We start from the raw sequence: 26824 nt of genomic DNA, 5'->3' as shown, positions 1-26824 counted from the left end.
TCACGCTTGAACCACAGATCTGACAGATTATAACAGCTTTAACACACACCTTTCAAAGTTGTGTGTCACAAAAACAGTCCATAGTCCACTCAAAACGCTATTGAAACCCATTTTCAGAGCACAAATTACTGGTTGTAAACGCTGTAAACGAACGTTCTAATTCACTTGATTTTGATTTTATTGTAAAAAAAAGAAAACGTGTATATTACTGTGTTAAATGAAAATCTGAAATATTTTATGGCTTATGGCTATGATTTAGTATTCAAAAATGTTTCATTTTGATTATGATTTAATTAAATTGGTCTTAAACTTTATATTTTTATAGTATATTTATTCATTCTGGTACTTTTACCATAAACCAACATCTCAACCATTTGGTAGAGGCTGATATTTTAGAAATTATGGGATGTGTTGGGGGAAAATGTATTGATTGTGTTAACTAGCGACATTAGGAGTTAAGAAATGCAATAAATAAAAAAAATTCTATTGGTTTTTTTCTTGGTGTGACAGTTAAATGGTTACTTGTAATACAATTGTGTCCTTTAATACAGCAGTACGATATATGAACTGTACCCTTAATTTGACCCGCTCAAAGAAAACACTCTTTCTGAATGTATCAAACAAAACTCATGCACAGAAGACAGCATGAGCATTTATAGCAAATAAACTAATGTAAATATTCTCCCGCCTGCTTTTTAAACGCTGACAGACGAGGTCTTACACCCCTTTGATTGGTTATTGTCTGCACCTTCTCAACAGAAAGGGCTGCTATCGGCTTTAGAAATGAAAGCGTTGTTCACTGATGGCGGGAAGAACAGCCGCGGTTACAGTCTATGTATGTATAATACGCGGTTATCACAGGTAATCTATGATAGACACAGTGGAGAAAACTTGCACCTCATACACGCCTATGTCTGGATCCACAAGTATCGCTTTAACAGCCAAGAGGAGATGAAAAGTTACCTCACAAACAGGCCAGCGGGTCAAATGTCCAAAGTAAGAGAGGCAGAGATGGAGTCTCACAACATTTCTCTGTAGTAGTGAAATAGCAGCTCGTGTGCTGTGCCGCCTTCATTTGCCCTCGCGCCTCCGTCCTTCGCCATAGTATTGCGACACCGCACATAGGAGATAAATGACATCAGTACGTAATAACCCGTTATGATCTATTACTGAACCGATATCGACCATTTTGACACCTCTAGTAACGAGTAACGATGCAGCTCATAAAAAATCTATCAGAGTAAAAGTATTAAACTCATCGAAAATATGTACTTAAGTAAAAGTGGAAGTAGGAGAAAAAAACAATACTCCAGTAAAGTACAGATACTGCCTTTTAAGTACAGTAGTGAAGCAGTTCTACTTCGTTACTATACATCTCTGTAGGTGATATCAGTTCACTTCAGTTGACCTACCACAGCAGCTATTTTATTTTGCTTGCAAGCAATGCAGCTAAAAAATGTATACTTCAAAACTGGAAATCTGAAAAAACCCCTGAGAAAAAAACACTGGATCAATGAGCTTGTATCTTATAGCACTCCTGAGAAAATACTGTATTCTGTCAGACAAAAGCCCACCGAGTTCGATTATATTTGGGGGCCTTTTCTGAATTTTTTTTTTATTTAATAATAAAAATACTTATTAAAAAAAAAAAAAGAAATATTTTGAAAAAATTTATTTTTGTTGGGGGAAAAATATACAGGCGGTCTAATAATTCAGGAGGGCTAATAATTCCGACTTCAACTGTATATATTTGGAAAAGAACAGTGATAAAAATTAGAGAGCACTATCAGGTTCCTCCCAGTTATTGATGTTACATGTGCAACCTGGTTGGGATTTTTCTTATTCTATTAGGGTACGCACAACAGCGCATCAAGTCGGCAGCTGTCTGCAGCGCCCAGTTACGACTCAGGACAATGTTCATATTTCTTCCATGCCACACAGCGGCATCTGGATTGTTTAATTTTAAGTAACATGCAAATGTACGCATCCAGTGTGCTTTACTTCCAACTGTCATGGCACTGGGCTGCATGGTGCATCCGGTGTACAACCCCCTTAAGAAGACTGAACCAGGGTTACAGCAGAGGAGTGTGAGACACTAGTGAGTGTGGGTGCAGATGTGTTGAAGTCATAACATTTTTTCTTTGTCATTCTTGTTATGCAGTTACTTTTATATATTATACGTGCGGTATGTTTGCAGCTTCATCTCTGCTTCCTGCTCCATGACAGAGACACAAATCCAGCCAGAGTGAACATTCCAGTTCCAGGCCTCACTTCCCCAGGAAGCAACACACACATCCTGTGAAATTTAGAGCGCAGAGGTAAAGACTTACACACACGGCTCCTCCCTCCAGCCATTCTTCACTTTGTCCAACAGCAAAACACATATACTGTATGTGCACTGCTTCGAGTGCTCAGCCATGCAGGTGAAAAAACAGCTCTCTCTAAGGACAGGCACATTCCTCATCCTCTTTCTCTTCACCTGTAAGAACACCTTCCATTTCTTTTCTCTCAATTTTGCTTTTCGATAACAAGGTTGCTTTGAACGTCTTAATTTATGACTCATTTTTTTTATTTTATTTTTGGAAACAAATAACTCTCATGGACCACATTTGACATCATCAGCAGACAAAGCCAACTCAGGTCTGTAAACCACTCACTTCTCAAACATCTATCAGTATAGTCAATTTAAGAATGTTATAATCATTTTCATTTACTGCACTAATGAACTATGTGCTGTTTGTTAAAAAAACATGTCTGTGTGTTGTCACAAGCCATTGTTATGCAAAGTAGTGGGAAGGGAATACAGGCATAAGAACTTGTGATGTGAAATGGCATATCATTTTTTTTTTGGAACGATAGTCTTGTATTTTACAGCCAAACAGAATAGACTTGAAAGTGATAATCTGCAAACTGTTATAGGTGTAAAGCTACAGTTTATATACTGTACAAGTTTTACATACTATTATTAGCTTGACTTTGGCAGCTTGTGTGGAATTATCTGTTCATTTATTTAATCCTGCAGTAAATCCTATTTATTATAAACATAGATCGGTAATAAAAAAACCCCCAATATATTTAATCTTTACTTATTTGCCGTACAAAGTTATGTGAAATAATTGGCATTTATGTTTATTATATTTACTTTCTAATTACTTTACAATTGTTTATCATGAAATATGTATTATTTTTTATAGCAATTTTCCATTATTACAATTTATTATTATTCATTATGTATTATAAAATAAATAAAGATAACGAATTATTACATATGCTAAAAATATATTATGCATTAAAATCTGGAATTATAATAAAATAATCCACTTTGCAAAGCTGCTTAATAAAAGAAAAAAATACCAAACATCCTTATGATTTGTTTATTATTTTTTGTGCCATTTGTGGGAGCTGGGTGGGGACAGAGATCTCTAAAATAGCTCTAATCCCAAGAAATGGAAGTCTCTAAATATGTTTAACTATTCTCCTTCCTGTACCAATGTTTGTGTTTACCGCACTGAGACCCCCGCTGCACTGCTGATCAAAAAAGATATAATAAGGCTTTATCTCATTCCTCAAACTCTACCACAATCTGACTGCTAAAATTGCTTTATTTTAACCAGAGTTCATGTTAAAACATGTAAATCTTATCTTGTCATTTTTTAATCTATACAGCAACAGGAGAAATGGTTAGTTTGATGGTCTTCTTTAGAGATGATTAATGCATAAATTGGTGTTGATTTTCAATATACCCAATCATAAAATCTTTGTGTACCAATAGTTTACCCTATGGACTGATTCCAAATTATCTATTTTTGGATTTTTGATTCCTTCTCACTTTTACATAGCCTCTGTACATATTTTCTTGAAGTGTGTTGCATGTCATCTAAATTTTTCTTCTTCATCTTTTTGGTAAAATGTATTTTCAAAATACATTTAAGTTTGTCAGTGAAAGCACAAGGAATATGTTGCCAATTAAATACAAGTAACAGATCATTTAAAAATTACAGCTTTTCTTTTCTAATCTGAGTTGTGCATATGTTTTCTGTTTCCCTTCGAATTTTAGCCAGCCATTTTTATTTGTTGATTTCTTGTAGTGTAGATCAGTACAATACCTTACACAAGAAATATTATTTTTTTAATTTCACAACCTCTGCCACCATCTGACTGGTAAATTTGGTTTATGTTTACTCAGAGTTCATCATAAAAAGTGTAAATCTCATTATCCAGCCGAGGAATGAAGTTCAAAGAGGTACAAATGTGTCACTGATATGCCAGGCAGAAGTCAGCCAAAGCCCAGGGTCTAATCCCAACTATGAATACATATTCTACAAAGATTATGAAATGTTACTTACAGAAAAGACCACTGCTACACACTGGCTCTACTCTATACCAGATGCCAGAGTTTTCCACTCTGGAAAATATGAATGTGCTGTTGTCATTGGGTATCAAAACAAGAAGAGCCGTTCCACAGACTTGACTGTTAAAGGTAGAGTAACACATCAGTTCAATGCCTAAAAGATCTTTGTCTCAATTCCTAATACCATGGCATATGTCTGCAGGTCTTCTGACACCTTTTCTATCAGTGGATCAACAGAGATTGAAAGAAGGAGATAATGTTACTGCTGTCTGTACAGCAGAGGGAGAAATGGGTTCTTTGATGTTTTCGTTTAGAGATGGACCAGATGAACTCTACAGGAAGCCAACCAATACTCAGCAAGTTGAGCACAAGCTGGCCTTTGAGCACAAGAGGATGAGAACTGTGAAAATGTTTTGCTACTATTCAATTAGTTTGGGTAGCAAAATAGAAATATCTAACAACAGCAATGTGATTGACATTGACATTCAAGGTAGGTCAATAAATGTTTTGTTATTACACTGTAAAAAGTTTACTTTTTGAAAAATTGTGGAAACGGAAAATTAAATATTGATCAACAAATGACTTCCCAATAATTAGCCTCCCAAAAAATCCACTGTATTAATTTTAGCTGATGGTCTGAAGTTAAAATTAAAAATATATTCATCAAACATATTAAATTGTGCTTAACCAATTTATCAAACCGAATTGAAGTATCTGTGTTTTGCCAACAAAACCTTGTAGCAAAAAAATGCTTGTAGAGTCGCTGGTCGGCACGACGTCTGGGACATATTCAAATTACAGTTTCCAGTGCAACAATGGCGGAGATCCTACTACACATCATATTCAGCGGATTTTTTTTCAAAAACGTTATGGTGAGTACTGAGTTTTGTATTTATTGAATCTTGTTTCAGTTTAACCAAGTACTATTCTCAGTCATTACGACATAAAAACGAACAGCATGTACATTATGTAAGCATGCCACCTCTGACGCAATGTTGGACACAATAATTTTAATTTTGCACCTGTAACATTGAAGTGGATGATATGGTCATGACCATACTGATCTCTTTGGGTAGAGTCACTATACCTATATATCTCACCTAAAATTAAAATGTACTCACTATTTTCCCAGCCACATGTGGTTTCAAACCACTTACTTTGTGATTTTCTTTGTTCTGTAGAACACAAAAGAAGGTATTTTGAAGAAAACTGAAAACCTGTAATCACTGACTTTCATGCTATCTGTTTTTCCTACTTTGGAAGCCAATGGTTACAGGTTTACAACTTTCTTCTTTTGTGTTCAACAGGAGAGAAAAACAGGTTTGTAACAAGTGAAGGGAGAGTACATTTTCAGAATTTTCAGTTTTGTGTAAAACAAAACCCTGTTTTTTGTTTGTATTTACTTACCATCTAGTTCAAACTTGTAGAAGATTCTTTCTTTTGTTGAACACAAAATATGATATTTTGAAGAACTGCTGTAAACAAACAGGTGTCCGGCCACAATGACTTTCATTTTACATGTGATTATGCAATTTAAATCAATTAAATTCAATTAATCTTTATTTCTATAGTGCTTTTTCAATGTAGACTATGTCAAAGCAGCTTCACATAGAAGATTATAGTAATTTGAAGCATTGTCAGTCCAGTTTTCAGAGTTTAAGTTCAGTTTAGTTCAGTTCAGTGTGGTTTAATTTTTTACTGCTGAAAGTCTAAACACTGAAGAGCAAATCCATCGATGCGCAGCTCCACTAGTCCCGAACCATGCAAGCCAGTGGCAACAGCAGTGAGGAACAAACTTCACCAATTGGCGAAACTGGGGTCTTAGAGGAATCAGTCTCTTGCTCTATACTCCTCCATGACCACCACAGCAGCTTCTCAGGATATAGTCTGGTCCAGGATTATAGAACCTCGAAACCTCAGGAATAATAAAGAAAGACTAACATACGCGCAGATGCCATTCAAATAATAATATCTTTTGGAAAGTGTTCCCGGCTCAGTTTGCCCTAAATCAGGGATGTCAAACTCAATTCCTGGAGGGCCGCAGCCCTGCACAGTTTAGTTCCAGCCCTGCTTCAACACACTTACCTGTATAGGTTTCAAACCAGACTGAAAAGCTTAATTAGTTTGATCAGCTGTGTTTAATTAGAGTTGGAACTAAACTGTGCAGAGCTGCAGCCCTCCAGGAATTGAGTTTGACATCCCTGCCCTAATTAATGCAGACTAACAATCCTTTAGAGGATTTGAATTTCAAAAGCATTTGTGTTTTATGTGTATGCTAATGCAAACAGATGTGTCTTTAATCTAGTTTCAAACTGACAGAGTGTGTCTGCATCTCGAACTGTGCTAGGAAGGCTGTTGCAGAGTTTAGATGCCAGATATGAGAAAGATCTGCCACCTACAGTTGATTTTGATATTCTGGGAATAATCAATTGTCCAGAATTAATTGAGCATAAAGAACGTGATGGGCTATAATACACCAGAAGCTCCCTCAAATACTGGGGAGCTAAGCCATTCAGGGCTATGTAGGTAGTCAATAAAAATTTGAAATTTATACGATATTTAATAGGGAGCCAATGCAATAATGAAAGAACTGGAGTAATATGATAATATTCTTTGTTCTAGAAAGCACTCTAGCAGCTGCATTTTTAACTAGCTGAAGTTTGTTAATTAGGCCAACGGGGCAACTGCCTAGTAACACGTTACAATAATCTAATCGAGAGGTAATGAAAGCATGAATAAGCTTTTCTGCATCAGACATTGATAGTATATGTCAAAGTTTGGCAACGTTTTTAAGATGAAAAAAATGCAGTTTTACAGATGCTTGAAATCTGGCCTTCAAATGACTGGTTGCTAATTTTGATTGAAATGTATTGTTTAAATTGCACACTGAAATATACAACATGATTACTTCAAATAAATTATATTTGAAGTCTGATCGCTGAGTAACACTAAAAATATTACTATATATTATGCCAACGCCTCCACCTTTGCCTTTAGGACACGGTTAATGTTAAAGATATCCTTCAGGTGAAGACTCATTTAGGGGCATGTAATCATCTGGTTTTAGCCAGGTTTCTGTTAGACAAAGTGCATCTAGCTTTAGATCAGTTATCAAATCATTAACAAAAAGAGTTTTAGAGGAGAGTAATCTAATGTTCAATAATCTGAGTTTTATCTTTTGATTAGCTTTATTTTTTATTTGATGAACATCAGTGAGATTGTTACCTTTGATTTGTTTTAGGAGTTGTTTATATTTAGAGGTTTGGGGAACAGACAGAGTCTCTATGTTCTTCTATCTAGGTGGCTCTATATGCTGCAGATTATTTGAGGTAGGTAAACTGTGGAGGCTAGCAGACGGTTGGATAAAGCAATCTGTCTCCTCCCCGACCTGGGCCCTAGTTAGTCAAATACCAACACTAAAGCTACAGTCACACCGGGCTTTGTGTGTGCGAAATTCTGTCGTGCGGTGCTGCGAAAAGGGGCAGAATTAAACAAGATGATTAGACATTAAAAAAGCGAGCGATCGCTCCATGTTTTAAATTTCTGTTCAGAGAGGTCATGTTTTGATCCTCGATTGGTCTCACTCAGTCAAGTGATGCGATTTCGCAAGTCAAGAGTTCACCAACCTTGAACTTTGCACCACAGCAAACTGCGAAACTTAACGCATGACCCTGCGTTTCCGGTCTGACGCATTCGCGTGCGTATGAATGGAAGTCTATGGGAGGAAAAGCCCAGTGTGACTGCAGCTTAAAACTATATGCCAGATTACTAGAGAGGAGAGCTGCCCCAGCCTGGGTGGGATGAAGACTCTCTTCAACAGGTCAGGTCTTCCCCAAAAACTTGGTCAATTGTCTACAAAACCTATGTTATTCAGTGGGTACCACTTTGACATCCAGCCATTGAGTGATAAGAGTCAGCTGTGAGACTCATCACCACCCAGCTAGCAAAATTCATGTGGCTCAAATCCAGCCCACACCAGACACTTACATCAGGCCCACATACAGCATGGAATGATGGCACTTGGGCAGTCTGCTCCTGTTTGCCAGATCTGGGCCACAATTAAGCCATAGCAATATCACATATCAGCCAGAATTCAACCAAATGAAGGAACTGACCCTATTCTGGGCCTCAGTTTGCTTTTACTCTGGCCAGATATGGCCTACACCTCGCACTTGCTGGGTGTGACAAAATACAAAAATCCAAGCATGCATTGCAGTATGAATACATTATATAACTTATTGATGCTACGGTTTTCATTATTTGCTTTTGATTCTGCTGTTTCAAGAGATCACACTTAGATATTGTTTGACAACTGTTAGCAGGTTTGGCATGCTGTCCCGGGAGGGGGGGGGGGGGGGGGGGGGGGCGATTTTTGGACTCCTGCGGGAGATAGAGCTGTATGTGCCATCTCCAGCTGGAGTCGGGAAGAGGAAGGGCAGGTGCGCCCTCGGGACCACTCCTGCGGGAGTTAGAGCTTGAGGGTGACGGCACTATATATAAATGTATATTTATATGCGTGGGTGCATATATATATACATATATATAAATGAAATAAAATAAATGAAAGGTAAATGTGTAAAATAAATGTATAAGAAAATAAAATAAGCTAGGGCCGGGGAGGGTCGGTGACGTGACTCGTGCTCGTGTCACAGCTCGGGGTTGGTTGAGCTATTTTGGCCAGCTCCAGTAGGAGTCGGGAGAGATGAGGGGGAGGTGAAGACTCCTGCTGGAAGGTGACGGGCAGAATTGGTGCTCTGGGGGTGTTCCTGCGGGAACAGAGCGTGATGGTGGCAGCGCTATATATAAATTAATATTTATATGCGTGGGTGCATATAGATATGAATTTATATAAATAAAATCAAACAGAGAGAAAAATAAAGGCAATATTATATGTCATTGTTAAAATGACATATAATATGTAAAAGCTAGGGCTGGGGGAGGGGCTGTGAGATGATTCCTGCGGGAACCGAAGCTCGGGGTAACACTCCTGCGGGAGTCAGAGCCATGGGGGGGGCAGGGTCCTACAGAAGTCAGGGAAAGGTGGAGGGGTGGTGAAGACTTCTGTGGCTGCGGCCAAGGGGGGGCGGAGGTGACAGGGGGGGCCTGGTCGGGAAAAACTCCTGCTGGAGTTAGGTGAGTGAATAGGGAGAGAAAGCTGAGTGCGACTCAGAGCCAGAAGGAAGAAAGCAGGGTTACGTGGCTGGGTCGTGCCCGCGCCCTTGGGTGGCTGAGTAGCTCCTCCGCCCTCTGGGAGCCGGGATGGCTGTGTCTTGTCTTATCCCTGGATTAGGCTCGTGCCTTTGGCCGCTAGGTTTAAGGTGTCTGCTGGTGAGGGTCCTTTGGGCTTCCTTTAGATGGAATGTAAGATTTGAAGGTATCGGAAGACCACCTTCCTATTGTTTGTATGTGTTGTTGAGATAGCCCTTTATGTGCAACTGTGAAGGCGGCTCCAAATCTGACTGGAGTATGAATCTGGTGGGAAGCCTGAATGGTGGAGGACTACTTTAATGTGTTTTGAAACCAAGGCGTGTCACTGGATGGTGTGTGAAAAAGGGGGGCTGGGGGACTTAAGCTTAGCATTTCCTATAGTGTATGTATGCTAGGAGTGTTTGGAATGGCTTGTGGGGGAGGGAATATTGAATATGTAGATGCATTGTCCTTTTCTGGATTGATCTGTTTATCATGATTGATCGTTTCCTCGTCAATCAAAGTTAGATCTGTGATGGTGGGGTGGATGTTGGGATCAAATTAGATGTTACTGTAATTTCACAACATCTGAGAAACTCGAAAAAAAAAAATCAAGAATAAACATTGCATCTAGAGTGTGGTCTGTATGCAAGGATAGGTATCCTTCTGAGTGTGGAAATGCGTTGGAGAGTATGTAGGGCAAGATGGGCAGTCTGATGTCTGGGAGGGTGGGATGCCTTTAATAAGAAGGCCGGTTTGTGAATTAGCAATAGAATCATAGTTTGTGTGAATGCAAGTATGTGATGAATAGACTGATTGTTTGCGGGGGCAAATGGGAATGAAGTGTTATGTGGGGAATAAAATGTTTGGATGTGTTCTGTAGTGAGGAACTATTGAGATATTCTGGGGTTACTTCCTAAAATATATTTATAGGTGTTGATGCAAATCATGTATGTGGGAATGTCATCTTCAAAGGAGGGATGAGGTCAGGTGCGGCTCTGCTTCTGGTACCAGTTTCTAGAAACAAAAGCAAGAAAGGGAATCAGCAATTTCCTTATATAATTAGGAACATGTACAACAGTTATAAATTAATTATTATTTTTTTTTTTCTGGAGTCCAAATGAAGAGATGGAGAAGCAGCCTTTAAGCATGATAATGATAACGCCTTTTGTTAGTGCAGTAGACAGCGGCTTCATTCTAACGGTAAACGAGAATTTTTTTTCGGCAGTCCTGATAACATCCCTCTAAGCCTACGCCGGGGGCGGCGTCTGTGTATTAAAGATATGTACTGAGGATGAAATTGGATCGTTTATAAATGAGTGGGCAGCAATTCCAGCGCTTAGGAAGGAAAGCATAAGCTGGTCGCACGCCTTAAGCGCTGTTCGGTGACGTGCTGCGTTGCGCCATGCATTTAGAATTCGAAACATATGTTCTATCAGGGTGCGCGTCGGGGGCTGTCCGCAGTGCTTAGTCACAATTCAGGACTCTTTGTATTCTGCCGCGCCACGGAGCGCTATGTAAATAGTTTAGTTTAAATGACATATGAATTTGCATGTCTGGTGTGCATTAGCCTTCCCCCTGTCATGTGCGCACCCCGTCGCCACGTTAAGCGGTGCCTCCGGTGCGCGACGCCCTTCAGACCGAGTTGATATGGCCGAGATCGGATAGAGATATATTCTCATCTAATCCGGGGACTGATGCTGCGAGTTGGAGGTGCGTGACGAAAAGGTGTCCCTGCAGGATAATGCGCGTGTGAGTTTTGATGTCCTAAGATAGACAGTTTGTGCTTAGCGCAATCTTTTCTCTTCAAGAATATATAAGGGAACTAAATTTCAGTCGATTTATTTAGGTATGCATGTATGCAATTCTGCGAATCCAAATTGATGCTTAGGAATTTTATAGAAGTGCTTGAGCCGGAGGTTCTTCCACGATGGAAATGCCAATACTAGAAAGACTTGTCACTTTCTTATATCTTCAGATATATTATATTCTTAGAACTTATATCTCTGTCACTAAGAGATACCTGTAAACGTCTAGTAGATGAACTACGTGCGAACACCGTAGTTATTGGCGAGAATCCCGCAAATAGTTCTGAAGTATAAATGTGGTTACTTCTGCGTCCGAATGTTAGACAGACTGCGAAGTAGAATTGTGATGCCTGATTAATGCCAGAAATCGGAGATACCAGAGATCAGGGTTTAATGGAATGACTTAAAAGGCGGGGGTGATGTCGACTGCGAAGCTTTGCAGCAGACTAGATTAATTAAATACCACGCCACAAACCAAGAAATCTCTTTAAGGCATCTTCGTTCGGCGTGATGAATAATGCTGAAAAAGGCGGAATTATGAGAAGATGAAAGATCCGTTATTAGATGTTTTTAGAAACGTTCTAATGCCCATTTCAGTAGGCTAATGTGAATGTGCTTGACGAAGCAGCATGAATGAGGGGATCGAACATGAATTTATTGTCGATCTCTTTTTCTATAATAGCTCTGTGATTTCTGGTTCAGCGTTGGTGGAGGGCTGGGAAGGGAGCGCCAAGATACCGGGCTTGGATCTGTTTTACAGACCTGGAATGAGAAATTCAGAAAAATTAGGTCAGGGTGCAAACGTAAATCAGTATAAAGATTAAAAATGTTGACAAGTAATTTGTTTTCTTTAGACTTGGCTGACGGCGTGCCTGTCGCCGCAGTAGTAGCAAGTGTGAGAGGAGGGAGAGCTGGGTTTAGAGTGGTAAGGATTGCTGGAAGAGGAGGGCTGGAGTTTGCACTGGATTGGGGAGCTGCAGGCTAGAAGAGTTGCGTTATTGTCCGGGAGATTCCGAGATTGCTTTAGGGCTTTCTCTGGTGGCCCGGGGTGGCGCAGTGTTTGTGGGCTGTAGTACGTAGTGTTTGGGGGGCGTAGCAGGAGCGTGTGGTTGTAGTGTCCTTGGGGGGCGGAGTCAGCGAAGACGTGGATTCGTAAGGTCTTTTCGGGTATATTGCAGCAGTATGGAATTTGTGGTTCCGGCGTCTAGGAGTTTGGAGGAGTTCTGTGACTGTCGTTTGTTGGATACGAGAGACGTATGATGACGCTGGAGAAGGTACGTGGCGGTTTGAAGTAGCGGGAGATGAGGATTGTATAAAACATTGTGCTCTGGCTGGAGTAGCTAGGCCTTTGGCCTCTTACTGGAGCCTCAGTCTCGAGCAGACTTCCAGGCTGGGTGTTGTTGAGATGGGGCTGATGTTTCAGGGAGCGCGGAGCTTTCTTTCTTGCCCGTTGCTGCGCTGTTGTGATCTCCGCCGCCTCCATTGTTGTTTTCGTTGTAGTTGACGACGATATTATGATGATGATGATGATGATGATGATGATGATGATTGAAAATAGTAGGAGGTTGGTTTGTCCGTGAGTAGCTTTCGGAAGAGCTAGAGCGGACTTGTCGTTAGTTTCTTCGGAAAACGCAGATAAGAGAGTAGTTCTAGCTAGGCTACTTATAGTGAGTTGGGGTTAATCTGATTGGCTAACTAGTGAATGTAGATGAGTGGCCAGCTGCAGTCAATCATATCACGTGCTCCTCTCGAAATTAGTTTGAAAACTTCACTTATGTTGACGTTGTTAATTTTGTCACTTTTAATAATATTGATTATTGATGTCTCTGTGAGCAGAATTGTTTTTGCTTATAAACCTTCATAATTCTGTGGCATGTGCAAGCATGTTATTATGTTACTTCTAATAATGGATTAAACATTGGTTAACATCAGTGAATTATATTATTTCATCACAGGTTGTGCCTCACTTAATTTTATTGTTTTGTTTTTTTTGTTTTGTTTTTTTTACTTGGCCTGTTTACTGTAATGAATAAAATTTTCAAGCAAAGTTATTAAAAGTTACAGCAGCTCAAAAGAAAATGTATATTAAGTGGTTCAGGACTATGAGCCCAACTAAAACTAACACCATCTCCATGATGGTTACTTTAGTCTATGTGGTCCACATATGTTTTAAGATAATAGGGCCACATTTGCCATATCTTCTCTGGGCTGCTTTAGGCTCACAGCCACATTAGCCAGAGCTAACTGTGCCAAATATTTGCCAAAAGTGGCCCACATTTGTTTTAGGTTAACTGGGCCACATTTACCATATCTTTTCTGGGCCACTATAGGCTCAAATCTACATTAGCCATAGCTTACTGTGCCAAATATTTGCTAAAAATGGCCCACATATATTTTAAGATTACTGGGCCACTATAGGCTAACAGCAGCATTCGTCAGAGTTTACTGTGCCGAATATTTGCCAAAGGTGGCCCACATATGTTTTAAAATAACTGGACCACATTTGCCATATTTTCTCTGGGCCACATTAGGCTCACAACTGCAATAGCCACAGCTTACTGTGCCAAATATTTGCCAAAAGTGGCACACCTATGTCTTAAGATAACTGGGACACATTTGCACTTACACGTGTGAGTCACTTGTGAGGTTTAGACCCAGATTACCCTTAAATGACTATGCCACCTTTTTGCCAACTGTGGCCCACATTTGTCCTCCATCATTTGGGCCAAATTGATCATTTCCACATGGGCCACATTAGGCTCACATTCAGATTACATTTTGCCATAAGTGGCAAATCTTTGTTCTAAATGGCCCATATATGAATTTGAATCTTTGGCCCCCTTTTGCCATTGTACAGGGGATGTCAGGCGCTCTGGCTCCCAGCAGACATTTGACTATGGTGGCTGGTGTTTCTATCTGCACGTTCTGTACTATGGAGTCACCAATTACTAGGGCACTTTCATCAGGTTTCTCAGTGGGTGCATAACTGAGGGGGCGAAACCTGTTTGATGTTGGAACGGACATCCATGTTTTCTCCCACCTCTAGATTCTAACCCAGCCATCTCTCTGCAAAGACGCAACAACCGTAGCCGAACAATGTGAATAGTATGCTAGGCTAGTCACATCCAAATCCTTATCTAAAGACCTAGCACTTTTACTATCCTCAATTAAAATTTCCATATGTGTCTCTAATTCTGAGATCTCTGTCAGCCTGACTATTTCACTACATTTATCATATGTAAAGCTCTCCTTGTTGACAGAGAGAGATACACTAATCATGTATCATGAAATGCATGTGACAAGACTAGGAGAAGCCATTTTTACTCACCGTGAGTTTAAGTAAATTCTGACTTACTACAGCAGTATATTGTTGAGTTAAAGGGAGCTGAAGAGTGTGTAGGAAATGAACAGTAGGCAATGATGGGAGATAGAGAGAGAGCACGAGAGAGAGAGAACGAGAGAGCAGAACACCCGCTCAAAACGATTTATAATGTAATATAAAGGGTGTAAATAGGCGGAATATGGAAATAAACTGGATAAGTACAACTGTGAGCTGTTTACATGTGAACTGCTATGCTGTGACAGTGGAAGAGATTTAAAATTTAAGAGCTAGTAATTAATTAATTGATCGACAGAGTTTTATAGTCTTGATATGGAATTGTAAACAGTTATATAGGACAGAGAAAACAGGCCAAAGATGAGCTAAAGAGTACTTACTGCTGCATTGTTGAAATATGTTAGCTGCGATGCAAACACACTGAGGTCACGGTGGTAGTATTTAATATTTATGGAGTTAGTATTTAATATGATAGGTGAAGTTTGATCGCGGCGTCAGGTTATCAAATTTAAAATAAAAACTGAACTTAGCTGAGCAGGCGACCTGAGCTACAGCTACACTCGGCTAGAGAGCTACACTCGGCTAGAGAGCAACAGGAAACAGCAGGAGGAGACCTCCTCAACAGCAGGTAGATGGAAATGACAGCAGGTAGATTTACTACTGCGTTTTCATATGATGGAAAGTTAATTACTATATTGTTCCTATGCGAATAATCATGTAAACAATAACAACAACATTCTTCCTTGAAAACTCAATTTTATGACTCAACTGGAGTAATATTTTTGAAAATTAGATTATAAGTGACATTTGTATATGTAGACTTAGTATTGACATTGCTATTTTATATTTTAACATACAGGGCAACTGGAGAACCACACAACTACAGTGAAGATGGGAATTCTTGAAACAGTAAGAAGCAGCAGCATGATAAACTTTCAGAGCCCTGGTAACTGTGGTGAATGTCTGCTGTCCTGGAAGAGTAGATGGTGCTTTAATTTACGAGGCTTTATCAATGCATTTTATTTGCTTTTTATATTTTTCAACTCAACCTGGAGGGTCCCACTTTATATTAAGTAGCCTTAACTAATATGTACTTACACTGAAATATCTAATGCCTTACAGTGTAGTTATTGTGTAAATACATGTTTTTACATTGTACTTATGCTTGATTAAATACCTGCATGAAAAAAACCCTGTCCTTAACCCTATGTTCTGCAGAACATTATGAACACGTTAAGTACATTGTATTTATATTTTGAAGTAAGTACATGGTAATTAAGGCCACTTAATATAAAGTGGGACCAAGTTTTTTCCCAGTTTTTCAAAAAACTTTTTTTTCTGTTCTGTGTCAGCTGGGTTAAGTACACCATTGTTTTTGATTTGATGGTGTTTTTAACATTTTAATATATACATGCATTAGATGTTTAATGTTAATGAACAGGTCTAAGCATTGAAATGTGATTTCATGAGTTGCACTACACTAGTAGACAGTACACATTACACGTTAAAGTAACCTGAGAAAAATATTAAAATTTTTATGGTGTTTTTGACTTTTTTTTGCAGATGTCTGTGTGTTTTATTTACACGTTATTTGACGTACTTTCACAATAGTGCCTGTTAAATAAAAATAAATAAATGTGGTAATGTTTAGTGTATCATTATTTGGTATATTTTATTATTCAGTTTCTGGTAACACTTTGTAATGACTACACACGAATCATTTATCAAACATTAATAAATAGGTAATTTATTATCTGTTAAGCATTAACTCTACATTAACAGGTGTTAGTAAGCAGTTTACAACTGCAGATACAAATGCTATATTCTGGACTTGTAAGCACATATAAAATTTGCTTAATGATAGTATTTTCATACTTTAATTTTTTTCATTAAGTGTTGCATCATTTACAAACCAGTTATTTGAGACAAGTTGTGGGTTTTTAAAGAATACATAAGTAATTGGTTTATAAACAATTTAAACTAACATTTGTACAGCGTATTATTCAGGCATATATTAATAGTTAATTTGTATGTTAATAAATGCTTTATTAGCTTAACTTCATCCAGTTTTGTGACAAAATCTAGTGAAGACTATTTATGCTTCATAAATCCCTTATAAACGACAGTTAAAGGCTCAGTTATATTCTGAACAGGAAAAAAAAGAAAATAAACTACTTTTCACATTCACAGATACACAAATGAAACTGTACCAACTAAAAAATCTTTGCTATCTTAACTAAAAAAAATGGTGTGCAGTTTAAACATAGCTAAAACATAACTTTAAACATAGCTAAATAACATTAAAATATTGTACCATGATATATTGTTAAATTATTACGTTGTTGTTGTTTTATCCAATTTTATGTTATGTTTTGACTCCTGTTATTCGGCAGTATTTAAACTTTGCAGTACTATTACTTTTTAGATAAGACTGCAAAGATGTATTGTTCATTTGATACTAAGAGTTAATTGTCATTTATTAGGGATTTATAAAGCATACATAGCCCTCACTACATTAGGTCACAAAATTAAATGAAGTTGAGTTAATAAAGCATTTATTAACATACAAATTAACTATTAGTATATGCCTGAATAATAATATATAAACATTGATTTTAATAGTTTGCTAACTCATTCTGAACGATCTTAAAACAAAAACAAAAAAACAACTACTCTTAAATGCAAATGATTTGTTAATAATGTGATATTTAATTGTCATACAAAATTAATCAGTAACAAAAGTAGGGAAAAAAATTACTAAACGCATCTAAATGTGCTTATAAGTCAAGAATACAGCATTTATATATTTGTAAATACTGCTTACTAACATTTGATAATGCATAACAAATAATGAATTTACTATTTGCAAATTTTTAATAGATGATTCATAGTTTGTGGTTATTATAAGTGTCACCCATTTTATTTTTGGACAATGGAAAATGAACAATTTAGTAAAGTTGCAATGTAAATTTCCCAGTATACATTTTTAAAGAAAGTGAAACCAAAAAAAAAAAAGCATGCTACAACTGTCACGGTTAGAGGAAGGAGGACCCAAATACAGAATGAGTGCAGGGGGTGTTTGACAATAATGTGATAGGAGGTAGGGGTAAGGTGAAACAGTCCAACGGTGATGAATAGGGTATTGCTGGGGAATCTTGGATGGAGCAGTCAGACAAAGGGAGATGTGCTGGAGAGTCCTGGATGGAGTAATCAGTTGTCACGGATTGGCCAGGCTCTTCCACCAGTATCACGCAACGAGCATCTTCACCTGAGTTCTAATCACGCACAGCTGCACCCAATCTCTCTAGCACACTACAAAAGCACACACCTCACATCACTCAGTGTCCGGGCTCGTTCTCACAAAGCGGACTCATATAGAGTACCTCACAGAAGTTAACCCCCGCTTTTGGGCAGCCCTCTTCCGACCTCTTTATGCAGCCCAAAGGACCGAGCCGTCCCGGGAGACACCTGCAAATACCCAGAGTTGGACCATGGGCCATATGGCCGTTCAACGCCGGCGCAGACCTGGACAGTCTCGTCCAGCCTGGCACCTCTTTGTGTTTAAAAAGGGATCATTTGTCCCGATGGGCTTTCAACCAAGGCTGAACCTGGACGCGGGCGTCCCACGCGACACTTTTACCACAGGAGACAGGGATCATTTGTCCCAATTGGGGCTTAGCAAAGGCTGAACCTGGACGCGGGCGTCCCACGCGACACTTCTAACAGAGGAGATAGGGATCATTTGTCCCATTCGAAGCTATTTTTTATCAATCACAGATAAAGACACTGAACACCATATGACCTTTATTGTTCAATTTTTATTTAGGAAGATTCAGAGTCTTCTGTTGCTTCGAGGGGGCGTTTCCCCTTCGAAGGCGGCCATGGCAGCGTCCTCCTGCTAGTTCCCTCCTGAAAAAGAGAAAAGGCCAGTTACCTAACACCACACGTCCCTCTGTTGAGGTCCATGCCAAAAAGGAACTGATTTACCATGGGTGACCCGGGACTCTCTGCCCTCTGGCGCCCCTTCCTTGAGTGGCGTTCTCTGCCCGCTGCCTCCTCCTCCTCCTCCTCCTCCTCCTCCTCCTCCACCAAGGCCCTCTCGAAGAGTCTGCGGTGCTCACGTGCTTGGAGAGGGCCTAGGTGAAGCGCGTAGAACTTGTCTGAGGTTGAGGTATCGTGGCACATGAATTGGGCCACCTTCCTGCGATCCTCGGAAGAATGTGAATTCTTTGCCTGCGTCAGAGACAGACAGAGACTTTTTGTGGTCAAAGCCGCTGGCAGTCATGGGGGTCAGCGGGGGGGCACTGGCATAGATACTCACGTGGGTCGCGATGGCAGTTCGGACGTCAGTGAAGGTGGGCTTGCCGGGAAGCCCCATGCTGGTCCATGCAGATTGAAAATATTTGTTCAGGGTTCGACAGGGACTGGATCTGGAAGTAAAAAAAAAATAGGAGGCCTGGCTCCCCCCGGGGAGGCTAGCCCGCAGCTGCAAGAACCTCCTGAACCAGCTGTATTCTTCCTTGTTGAGAGACAGCTGAGCCGCGCCGAAGGCTCGGTTTGTCTTATGCGTGGTGATCTGGGAAAAACAGAGAAGATGAGTGAGCCCTACCCCTGGTGGCCCCCACATGCAACGTTCCACTCACGTTTATGACATAGGCGGACTCGTCCGGGCTTCTGGAAGCCTCTTGGACCTCCTGGATGGTCAGGTTCTGGAAGACCCCACAGCGATGGCCCGTGATGCAGGTCAGGTAGCCGGTCAGGTAGCCGTAGAAGCGCCACTGCTGCCTGGTGTCTGGGCTGGACTCGAGGCCGTCTGACGGAGGGAAGTTAGGCGTTAGACTTTTCCAACAAACCATGTTACACCACCAACGGTTTAAACTTAGCGATAGCCGCTGGTGCCCCAAGGCAAAAAGAGTCTGCTCCGGGGCGCCAGCGGCTCTCGGTCAAACCGAGCCACGTCAGCGTACCCACCCCTTAACCCCCATTCGGGGGTTAAGGGGTGGGTACGCTGATGTGGCTCGGTTTGACCGAGAGCCGCTGGCGCCCCGGAGCAGACATTATCTTTTTGCCTAGGGGCACCGAGCCACGTCAGCGTACCCACCCCTTAACCCCCATTCGGGGGTTAAGGGGTGGGTACGCTGACGTGGCTCGGTTTGACCGAGAGCCGTTGGTGCCCTGGAGCAGAGGAGGGAAGAACGGAGAGAAGGTCAGCGTTTCCACCGCCACTGGTGGAAACGCAGACCGGCGGGGACCAAACACTCACCTAGAAGGGCAGGTATTTTTCTCCCAGCCGTCCGATGACAGCGTAGCAGGGTGGCTTTGGAGATGAGTCTGCCTTCTTTGGCCTGCTTGGTCCTAACCTCGTGTACCACGACGCGGCGGCGTATGCCGCGAATGAGAGCTCGAAGCTCCCTGCGAATCAGCACCAGGGTGGTACTGGAGAGGCGGCAGGAGGCCGGCGGGGTTTCGGAGAGATAATCCAGGAACTGCGCCACGTTCTTCAGGTAGTGCTGCCTCTTGGGCTCGGCCATGCCCGTTTGGCCTAGCAGGGCAGACCAGGCTCGGATGCGCGCCGGTTGGTTGAGGAAGGACAAGGTTTCTGGGTCCGCGTGGCCTGTCGCCATGAAGCCTAGGAAGGCCTTGACCCTCGCCAGTTTGGAGGCCACGTTATTCCGCAGACGGGCGGTGGGCTCGCTCCCCAATTGGAAACCCTCGAACTCTGCCAAAAGCAAGTCTGCAGAACGGGGGCGAAAGTCAAAAGTCAGCCTAGACGACATACACCCACCACCAGCCCAACAGAGAAGTGCCATAACCATACTCAACGCAAGGCGCGGGCGTGGTCCGGGTACGGGTACTTTGTTGGATCGTAGGCTTCCACAGGCTCGGAGGCCGCCCGGAGACCTCGGGCCGCCCCTCGCCCGGGGGCCGGCCCTCGCCCGGGGGCGGGGTCGGGGGATGGTGCCGGCGGGGCAGGACACGACCTTGCCCGCTTGCTCTTCCTCCCCTCTTCCCCCCTCCTCAACTCTCGATAGCGGCGGGCGAATTGGAGCTGGGCGGACCTCACCTTGTCCACCTGCTTGCGGAGCTCTGAGAGCTGGGCCTGTATGCGCTCCGTTGCGAGCCTGCAGCGGGGGTCGGCGCAGGGACGCTCGGCTTCCGGGCCGTCTGGTTCCCGTTCCTCCTCGGAGGACGACGCCAGCCGAGACACCACGGGTACCGTCGGTTGAGTGGACCGCAACCACCGCAACTCTCGAGTCACTTTCCGACGCCTCGCTCGGCCCATAGCCTCCTTCCTGGCCGAGACGGAGAGCTCGGCGTGCTGCTTCAGGTGTCTGTCTAGGCGGGCCGGCGTCCTCCGGCAGCCGGGCACCGGGCACGCCGTCTTCCGCATGTCCACGCGCCCAGCGGCGAGCGCCAGCAAAAGCTTCTTCTCGTCCGCGTTCGACACCTTGTGAACCGCAGACAGGTGCGGCGAGAGGCGGCTGTAGACGTTGAAGCAGAGCGCACATTCGGCCATGACCGTCCAAGACCAAGGCTGGAGGGAGAGAGACCCACATGCCGCGTGGAGCGGTTTAAAAGATGGCGGACGAAGCGTCCGCTTCCGCGTCAGCGACGCTGGTTCCCCCTCCCCCTCTTAAAGGGGAAGGACCGATACCTACGAGATCCCTTTGATCCAACTTGTATGGAAGCAGTTGTTACGACTTTTGGTGGATTTTTGTCCCAGGAACAACGCATCATTTCAGGCAGCCTCACCGTGCCAGCAGCGGGGACTTTCGCTGCTTTTTGATTTATTCCCCTTTTCCCACACAAAGGGATGGGCATGAGCCCCGCCGAACACGCACCGTTTTGGGCAGCTTGTACTGCGCCAGCCCGCAGGGGGCTTTTTTGCATAAAGCTTTTTATAGTTCCCTTCTCTGCCCCCACAAAGGGATGGCATGAGCCCGGCCAAACACGCACAGTTTTGGGCAGCTTGGACTGCGCCAGCCCGCGGGGGGCTTTTTGAATAAGCCTTTTTATAGTTCCCTTTTCTGCCCCCACAAAGGGATGGCATGAGCCCGGCCGAACACGCAACGTTTTGGGCAGCTTGGACTGCACCAGCCGCGGGGGCTTTATACATGGCTTTTTCCCACTTTCAAAGCAGTGTCGTAGAACCCCATCGAACACGCACCTTTTCCGGGGCTCACCGCATCATGAACCGCAACCATCAAAAAGGAGGGGCCAGACCGTAAGCCCGGACACCACTGACCCCGGCTTGTTTCACCTCGCCAGAGACTACTAGCGGCCACCCTCCGCCTCCACCAGCCACCCCCACACACCTCCGGGGGAGAGGGGTAGGGGGGGGTCAGGTGGGGCAGGGGAGACCGCCGAGGGCCGGCAAGGATAAACCCGAAGGGGTGGGCGTGCTTGCGGACGGGCGGGAGACGCAGCACTGGTCACGCACACACACAGGGGCTGGAGCCAGCACCAGCCCGTACCCCACACGGCCCCTGGGCTCGACACACCACGCTGGAGACTCTACCGAGCCCACCTACCACCCCCAGCCCTTGTTCCAGGGCGAGGGCGGCGCGGACTGAGAATCAGCAGGGGGGGGACAAAGCACAGGGGGTCAGGCGGGCGGGCTGGCGGGCAGAGCGCCGGACATGCTCTTGGTCAAAACCAGACGGGCCATTTGAGTTTTTTTTCCTCCCACAGATAGAGGCGGGAAAGGGGGGGGTTGTGTGCGGAGGGACACCCCCCCACGCCTCCCTCACAGCACGCCCGAGGCAGGGAGGAACCAACCACACCAATAGAGGCCGACCCACCCATGTTGGGGCAGGTGTGCCGGGCAGGGGCCTAACCCATGGGGCGTCAAAACAAGCTCCTATCGATCAGCGTGCTTGGTGCAGGCGCGAAATGGTCAAAACCTAAGTCGAACTTTCTCAAAGCTGCCCAACCGTCAGAACCTAAGTCCACATTTCTTCGCCGTCGCCGAATTCTCGATGGGAGGTCAGAGACAATCGGCGCCGGACAGGCACCTCCAGGCGCGGGACGTCCCGAAAAAGGGGTCTCCCTTCGGGCATGGCTTGGCGGGCTGGGGCCTGGGTCTCATAAAGTACCCCGGTGAGCGTCGCCAAGCCCTTGCCACCGGCCGTTCCCGAGACCAACCATCTTCATCATGGCCCCAAATGGACTTTGGTTTCAAAAGCTTGCTGGAAAGACCTACCATCATCCCAAATGCTGATGCTGACACCCAGGGCCACCGCTCCCACCCCCTTTCCCCCAGGGCCCACACCCTTTCCGGGGGCAGGGGCCCACGTCAGAGGGGCTGGAGCCCCTGACTCCCAAGGCCACCACTGACAGCCCCTTTCCCCCAGGGCCCACACCCTGTCCGGGGGCAAGGGCCCACACCCTGTCCGGGGGCCGGGGCCCAGGTTACAGGGGCTGGAGCCCCTGACTCCCAAGGCCACCACTGACAGCCCCTTTCCCCCAGGGCCCACACCCTTTCCGGGGGCAGGGGCCCAGGTTACAGGGGCTGGAGCCCCTGACTCCCAAGGCCACCACTGACAGCCCCTTTCCCCCAGGGCCCACACCCTTTCCGGGGGCAGGGGCCCAGGTTACAGGGGCTGGAGCCCCTGACTCCCAAGGCCACCACTGACAGCCCCTTTCCCCCAGGACCCACACCCTGTCCGGGGGCAAGGGCCCACACCCTGTCCGGGGGCCGGGGCCCAGGTTACAGGGGCTGGAGCCCCTGACTCCCAAGGCCACCACTGACAGCCCCTTTCCCCCAGGACCCACACCCTGTCCGGGGGCAAGGGCCCACACCCTGTCCGGGGGCCGGGGCCCAGGTTACAGGGGCTGGAGCCCCTGACTCCCAAGGCCACCACTGACAGCCCCTTTCCCCCAGGGCCCACACCCTTTCCGGGGGCAGGGGCCCAGGTTACAGGGGCTGGAGCCCCTGACTCCCAAGGCCACCACTGACAGCCCCTTCCCCCAGGACCCACACCCTGTCCGGGGGCAAGGGCCCACACCCTGTCCGGGGGCCGGGGCCCAGGTTACAGGGGCTGGAGCCCCTGACTCCCAAGGCCACCACTGACAGCCCCTTTCCCCCAGGGCCCACACCCTGTCCGGGGGCAAGGGCCCACACCCTGTCCGGGGGCCGGGGCCCAGGTTACAGGGGCTGGAGCCCCTGACTCCCAAGGCCACCACTGACAGCCCCTTTCCCCAGGGCCCACACCCTTTCCGGGGGCAGGGGCCCTGGTACAGGGGCTGGAGCCCCTGACTCCCAAGGCCACCACTGACAGCCCCTTTCCCCCAGGACCCACACCCTGTCCGGGGGCAAGGGCCCACACCCTGTCCGGGGGCCGGGGCCCAGGTTACAGGGGCTGGAGCCCCTGACTCCCAAGGCCACCACTGACAGCCCCTTTCCCCCAGGACCCACACCCTGTCCGGGGGCAAGGGCCCACACCCTGTCCGGGGGCCGGGGCCCAGGTTACAGGGGCTGGAGCCCCTGACTCCCACGGCCACCACTGACAGCCCCTTGCCCCCAGGGCCCACACCCTTTCCGGGGGCAGGGGCCCAGGTTACAGGGGCTGGAGCCCCTGACTCCCAAGGCCACCACTGACAGCCCCTTTCCCCCAGGACCCACACCCTGTCCGGGGGCAAGGGCCCACACCCTGTCCGGGGGCCGGGGCCCAGGTTACAGGGGCTGGAGCCCCTGACTCCCAAGGCCACCACTGACAGCCCCTTTCCCCCAGGACCCACACCCTGTCCGGGGGCAAGGGCCCACACCCTGTCCGGGGGCCGGGGCCCAGGTTACAGGGGCTGGAGCCCCTGACTCCCAAGGCCACCACTGACAGCCCCTTTCCCCCAGGGCCCACACCCTTTCCGGGGGCAGGGGCCCAGGTTACAGGGGCTGGAGCCCCTGACTCCCAAGGCCACCACTGACAGCCCCTTTCCCCCAGGACCCACACCCTGTCCGGGGGCAAGGGCCCACACCCTGTCCGGGGGCCGGGGCCCAGGTTACAGGGGCTGGAGCCCCTGACTCCCAAGGCCACCACTGACAGCCCCTTTCCCCCAGGGCCCACACCCTGTCCGGGGGCAAGGGCCCACACCCTGTCCGGGGGCCGGGGCCCAGGTTACAGGGGCTGGAGCCCCTGACTCCCAAGGCCACCACTGACAGCCCCTTTCCCCCAGGACCCACACCCTGTCCGGGGGCAAGGGCCCACACCCTGTCCGGGGGCCGGGGCCCAGGTTACAGGGGCTGGAGCCCCTGACTCCCAAGGCCACCACTGACAGCCCCTTTCCCCCAGGGCCCACACCCTTTCCGGGGGCAGGGGCCCAGGTTACAGGGGCTGGAGCCCCTGACTCCCAAGGCCACCACTGACAGCCCCTTTCCCCCAGGACCCACACCCTGTCCGGGGGCAAGGGCCCACACCCTGTCCGGGGGCCGGGGCCCAGGTTACAGGAGCTGGAGCCCCTGACTCCCAAGGCCACCACTGACAGCCCCTTTCCCCCAGGACCCACACCCTGTCCGGGGGCAAGGGCCCACACCCTGTCCGGGGGCCGGGGCCCAGGTTACAGGGGCTGGAGCCCCTGACTCCCAAGGCCACCACTGACAGCCCCTTTCCCCCAGGGCCCACACCCTTTCCGGGGGCAGGGGCCCAGGTTACAGGGGCTGGAACCCCTGACTCCCAAGGCCACCACTGACAGCCCCTTTCCCCCAGGGCCCGCAGTGGCTTAGCTAGTGGCACTCGCTACGCAGACGTGCCGTTGGTGAACCATCTGGATGTGGGGAACCACCCTCTCCATCACCTCGCCCGTACTGTGGTACAGAGATAGCTCGGGGGCACCAGCCTTTCCCACTACCGCCACCCGGCGCAGTGCTCAATTTGTTGAGGCGGCTGGGGTGCACCAGCGGCACGTAGTTCCAGGGGCGTTCAATATGGGAGTTTTGTGCTTGCCTTCTTCCAGTGTCGGACGTTCGCCCCGGCCAAGGCCAAGTGCAAGGCCAAGGCCAAGGCCAAGGCCAAGGCCAAGGCCAAGGCCAACAGCACTGGCCGGGTTCGGGGCACTGTCTTTGGGCAAGACTTAAATGTCTGAACCGCTTGGTTGGGGCGGGACCCCCACCCTCCAAGGCCAACGGCGCTGGCCTGGATCGGGACACTTTTGTGGGCAAGCCTTTAATGTCTGAACCGCTTGTTTGGGGCGGGACCCCCACCCCCCAATGCCAGCGGCGCTGGCCGGGATCGGGGCACTATCTCGGGGCAAGCCTTTAATGTCTGACCCGCTTGTTTGGGGCGGGATCCCTACCCCCCAATGCCAGCGGCGCTGGCCGGGATCGGGGCACTATCTCGGGGCAAGCCTTTAATGTCTGAACCGCTTGTTTGGGGCGGGACCCCCACCCCCCAATGCCAGCGGCGCTGGCCGGGATCGGGGCACTATCTCGGGGCAAGCCTTTAATGTCTGAACCGCTTGTTTGGGGCGGGACCCCCACCCCCCAATGCCAGTGGCGCTGGCTGGGATCGGGGCACTGTCTTTGGGCCTGACTTCAATGTCTGAACCGCTTGGTTGGGGCGGGACCCCCATGCCCCCAATGACAATGGCGCTGGCCGGGATCGGGACACTTTTGTGGGCAGCCAGCCAAGCCATTGACCCCCCTGGGTCGTTCAAACGCAAAGCCGCCAAAACCTAAGTCCACATTTCTACGCCTTCCCCGAATTCCAGATGGCAGGTCAGAGACAATCAGCCCCAGACAGGCACCTCCAGGCGCGGGACATCCCGGAAAAGGGGTCTCCCGTCGGGCATGGCTTGGCGGGATGGGGCCTGGGTCTCACCAAGTACTCCGGTGAGCGTTGACACTAGCCACGCGAATTCTCGCTCAATCAACTGTGTCACTGGTGCCCCTGGAACCCCCCTCGCCGCAGCAGAGCCAACAGTGCTCGCCCGGGGTCGGGGCACTGTTCCTGGGTAAGCCTGCAATGTCTCAGCCCCTTGGCTGGGTTTCCCCATGCCCACGGGCGCCCTCCAGCTCGCCCGGGGTCGGGGCACTGTTCCTGGGTAAGCCTGCAATGTCTCAGCCCCTTGGCTGGGTTTCCCCATGCCCACGGGCGCCCACCAGCTCGCCCAGGGTCGGGGCACTGTTCCTGGGTAAGCCTGCAATGT

The 26824-nt window shown here is 46.8% G+C and overlaps 2 protein-coding genes across 2 annotated transcripts in view; one reads left to right on the top strand and one right to left on the bottom strand.

The window, feature by feature from the left end:
• The first annotated feature begins 2374 nt into the window (after positions 1-2374).
• pecam1b (platelet and endothelial cell adhesion molecule 1b) overlaps positions 2375-26824 on the top strand; it is an 82001-nt gene continuing 57551 nt past the window's right edge. The window contains exons 1-4 of the mRNA XM_056459875.1: positions 2375-2481; positions 2623-2640; positions 4187-4480; positions 4554-4841. Coding sequence (XP_056315850.1) covers positions 2418-2481; positions 2623-2640; positions 4187-4480; positions 4554-4841 — 664 coding nt within the window. The 5' untranslated portion in view covers positions 2375-2417. The remainder of the gene's footprint in view (positions 2482-2622; positions 2641-4186; positions 4481-4553; positions 4842-26824) is intronic.
• Positions 18093-19571, bottom strand: LOC130230724 (uncharacterized). The gene is made up of 4 exons (XM_056459876.1): positions 19327-19571; positions 19005-19259; positions 18671-18916; positions 18093-18592 (listed from the first exon to the last, which is right to left on the bottom strand). The coding sequence occupies exons 1-4, from the start codon at positions 19537-19539 to the stop codon at positions 18506-18508; spliced, it is 801 nt and encodes a 266-aa protein (XP_056315851.1). The 5' UTR covers positions 19540-19571; the 3' UTR covers positions 18093-18505.

The sequence above is a fragment of the Danio aesculapii genome, chromosome 6, assembly GCF_903798145.1.
Source record: "Danio aesculapii chromosome 6, fDanAes4.1, whole genome shotgun sequence".
Lineage (NCBI taxonomy): Eukaryota > Metazoa > Chordata > Actinopteri > Cypriniformes > Danionidae > Danio > Danio aesculapii.
This window is presented reverse-complemented; position numbering and strand designations above follow the sequence as displayed.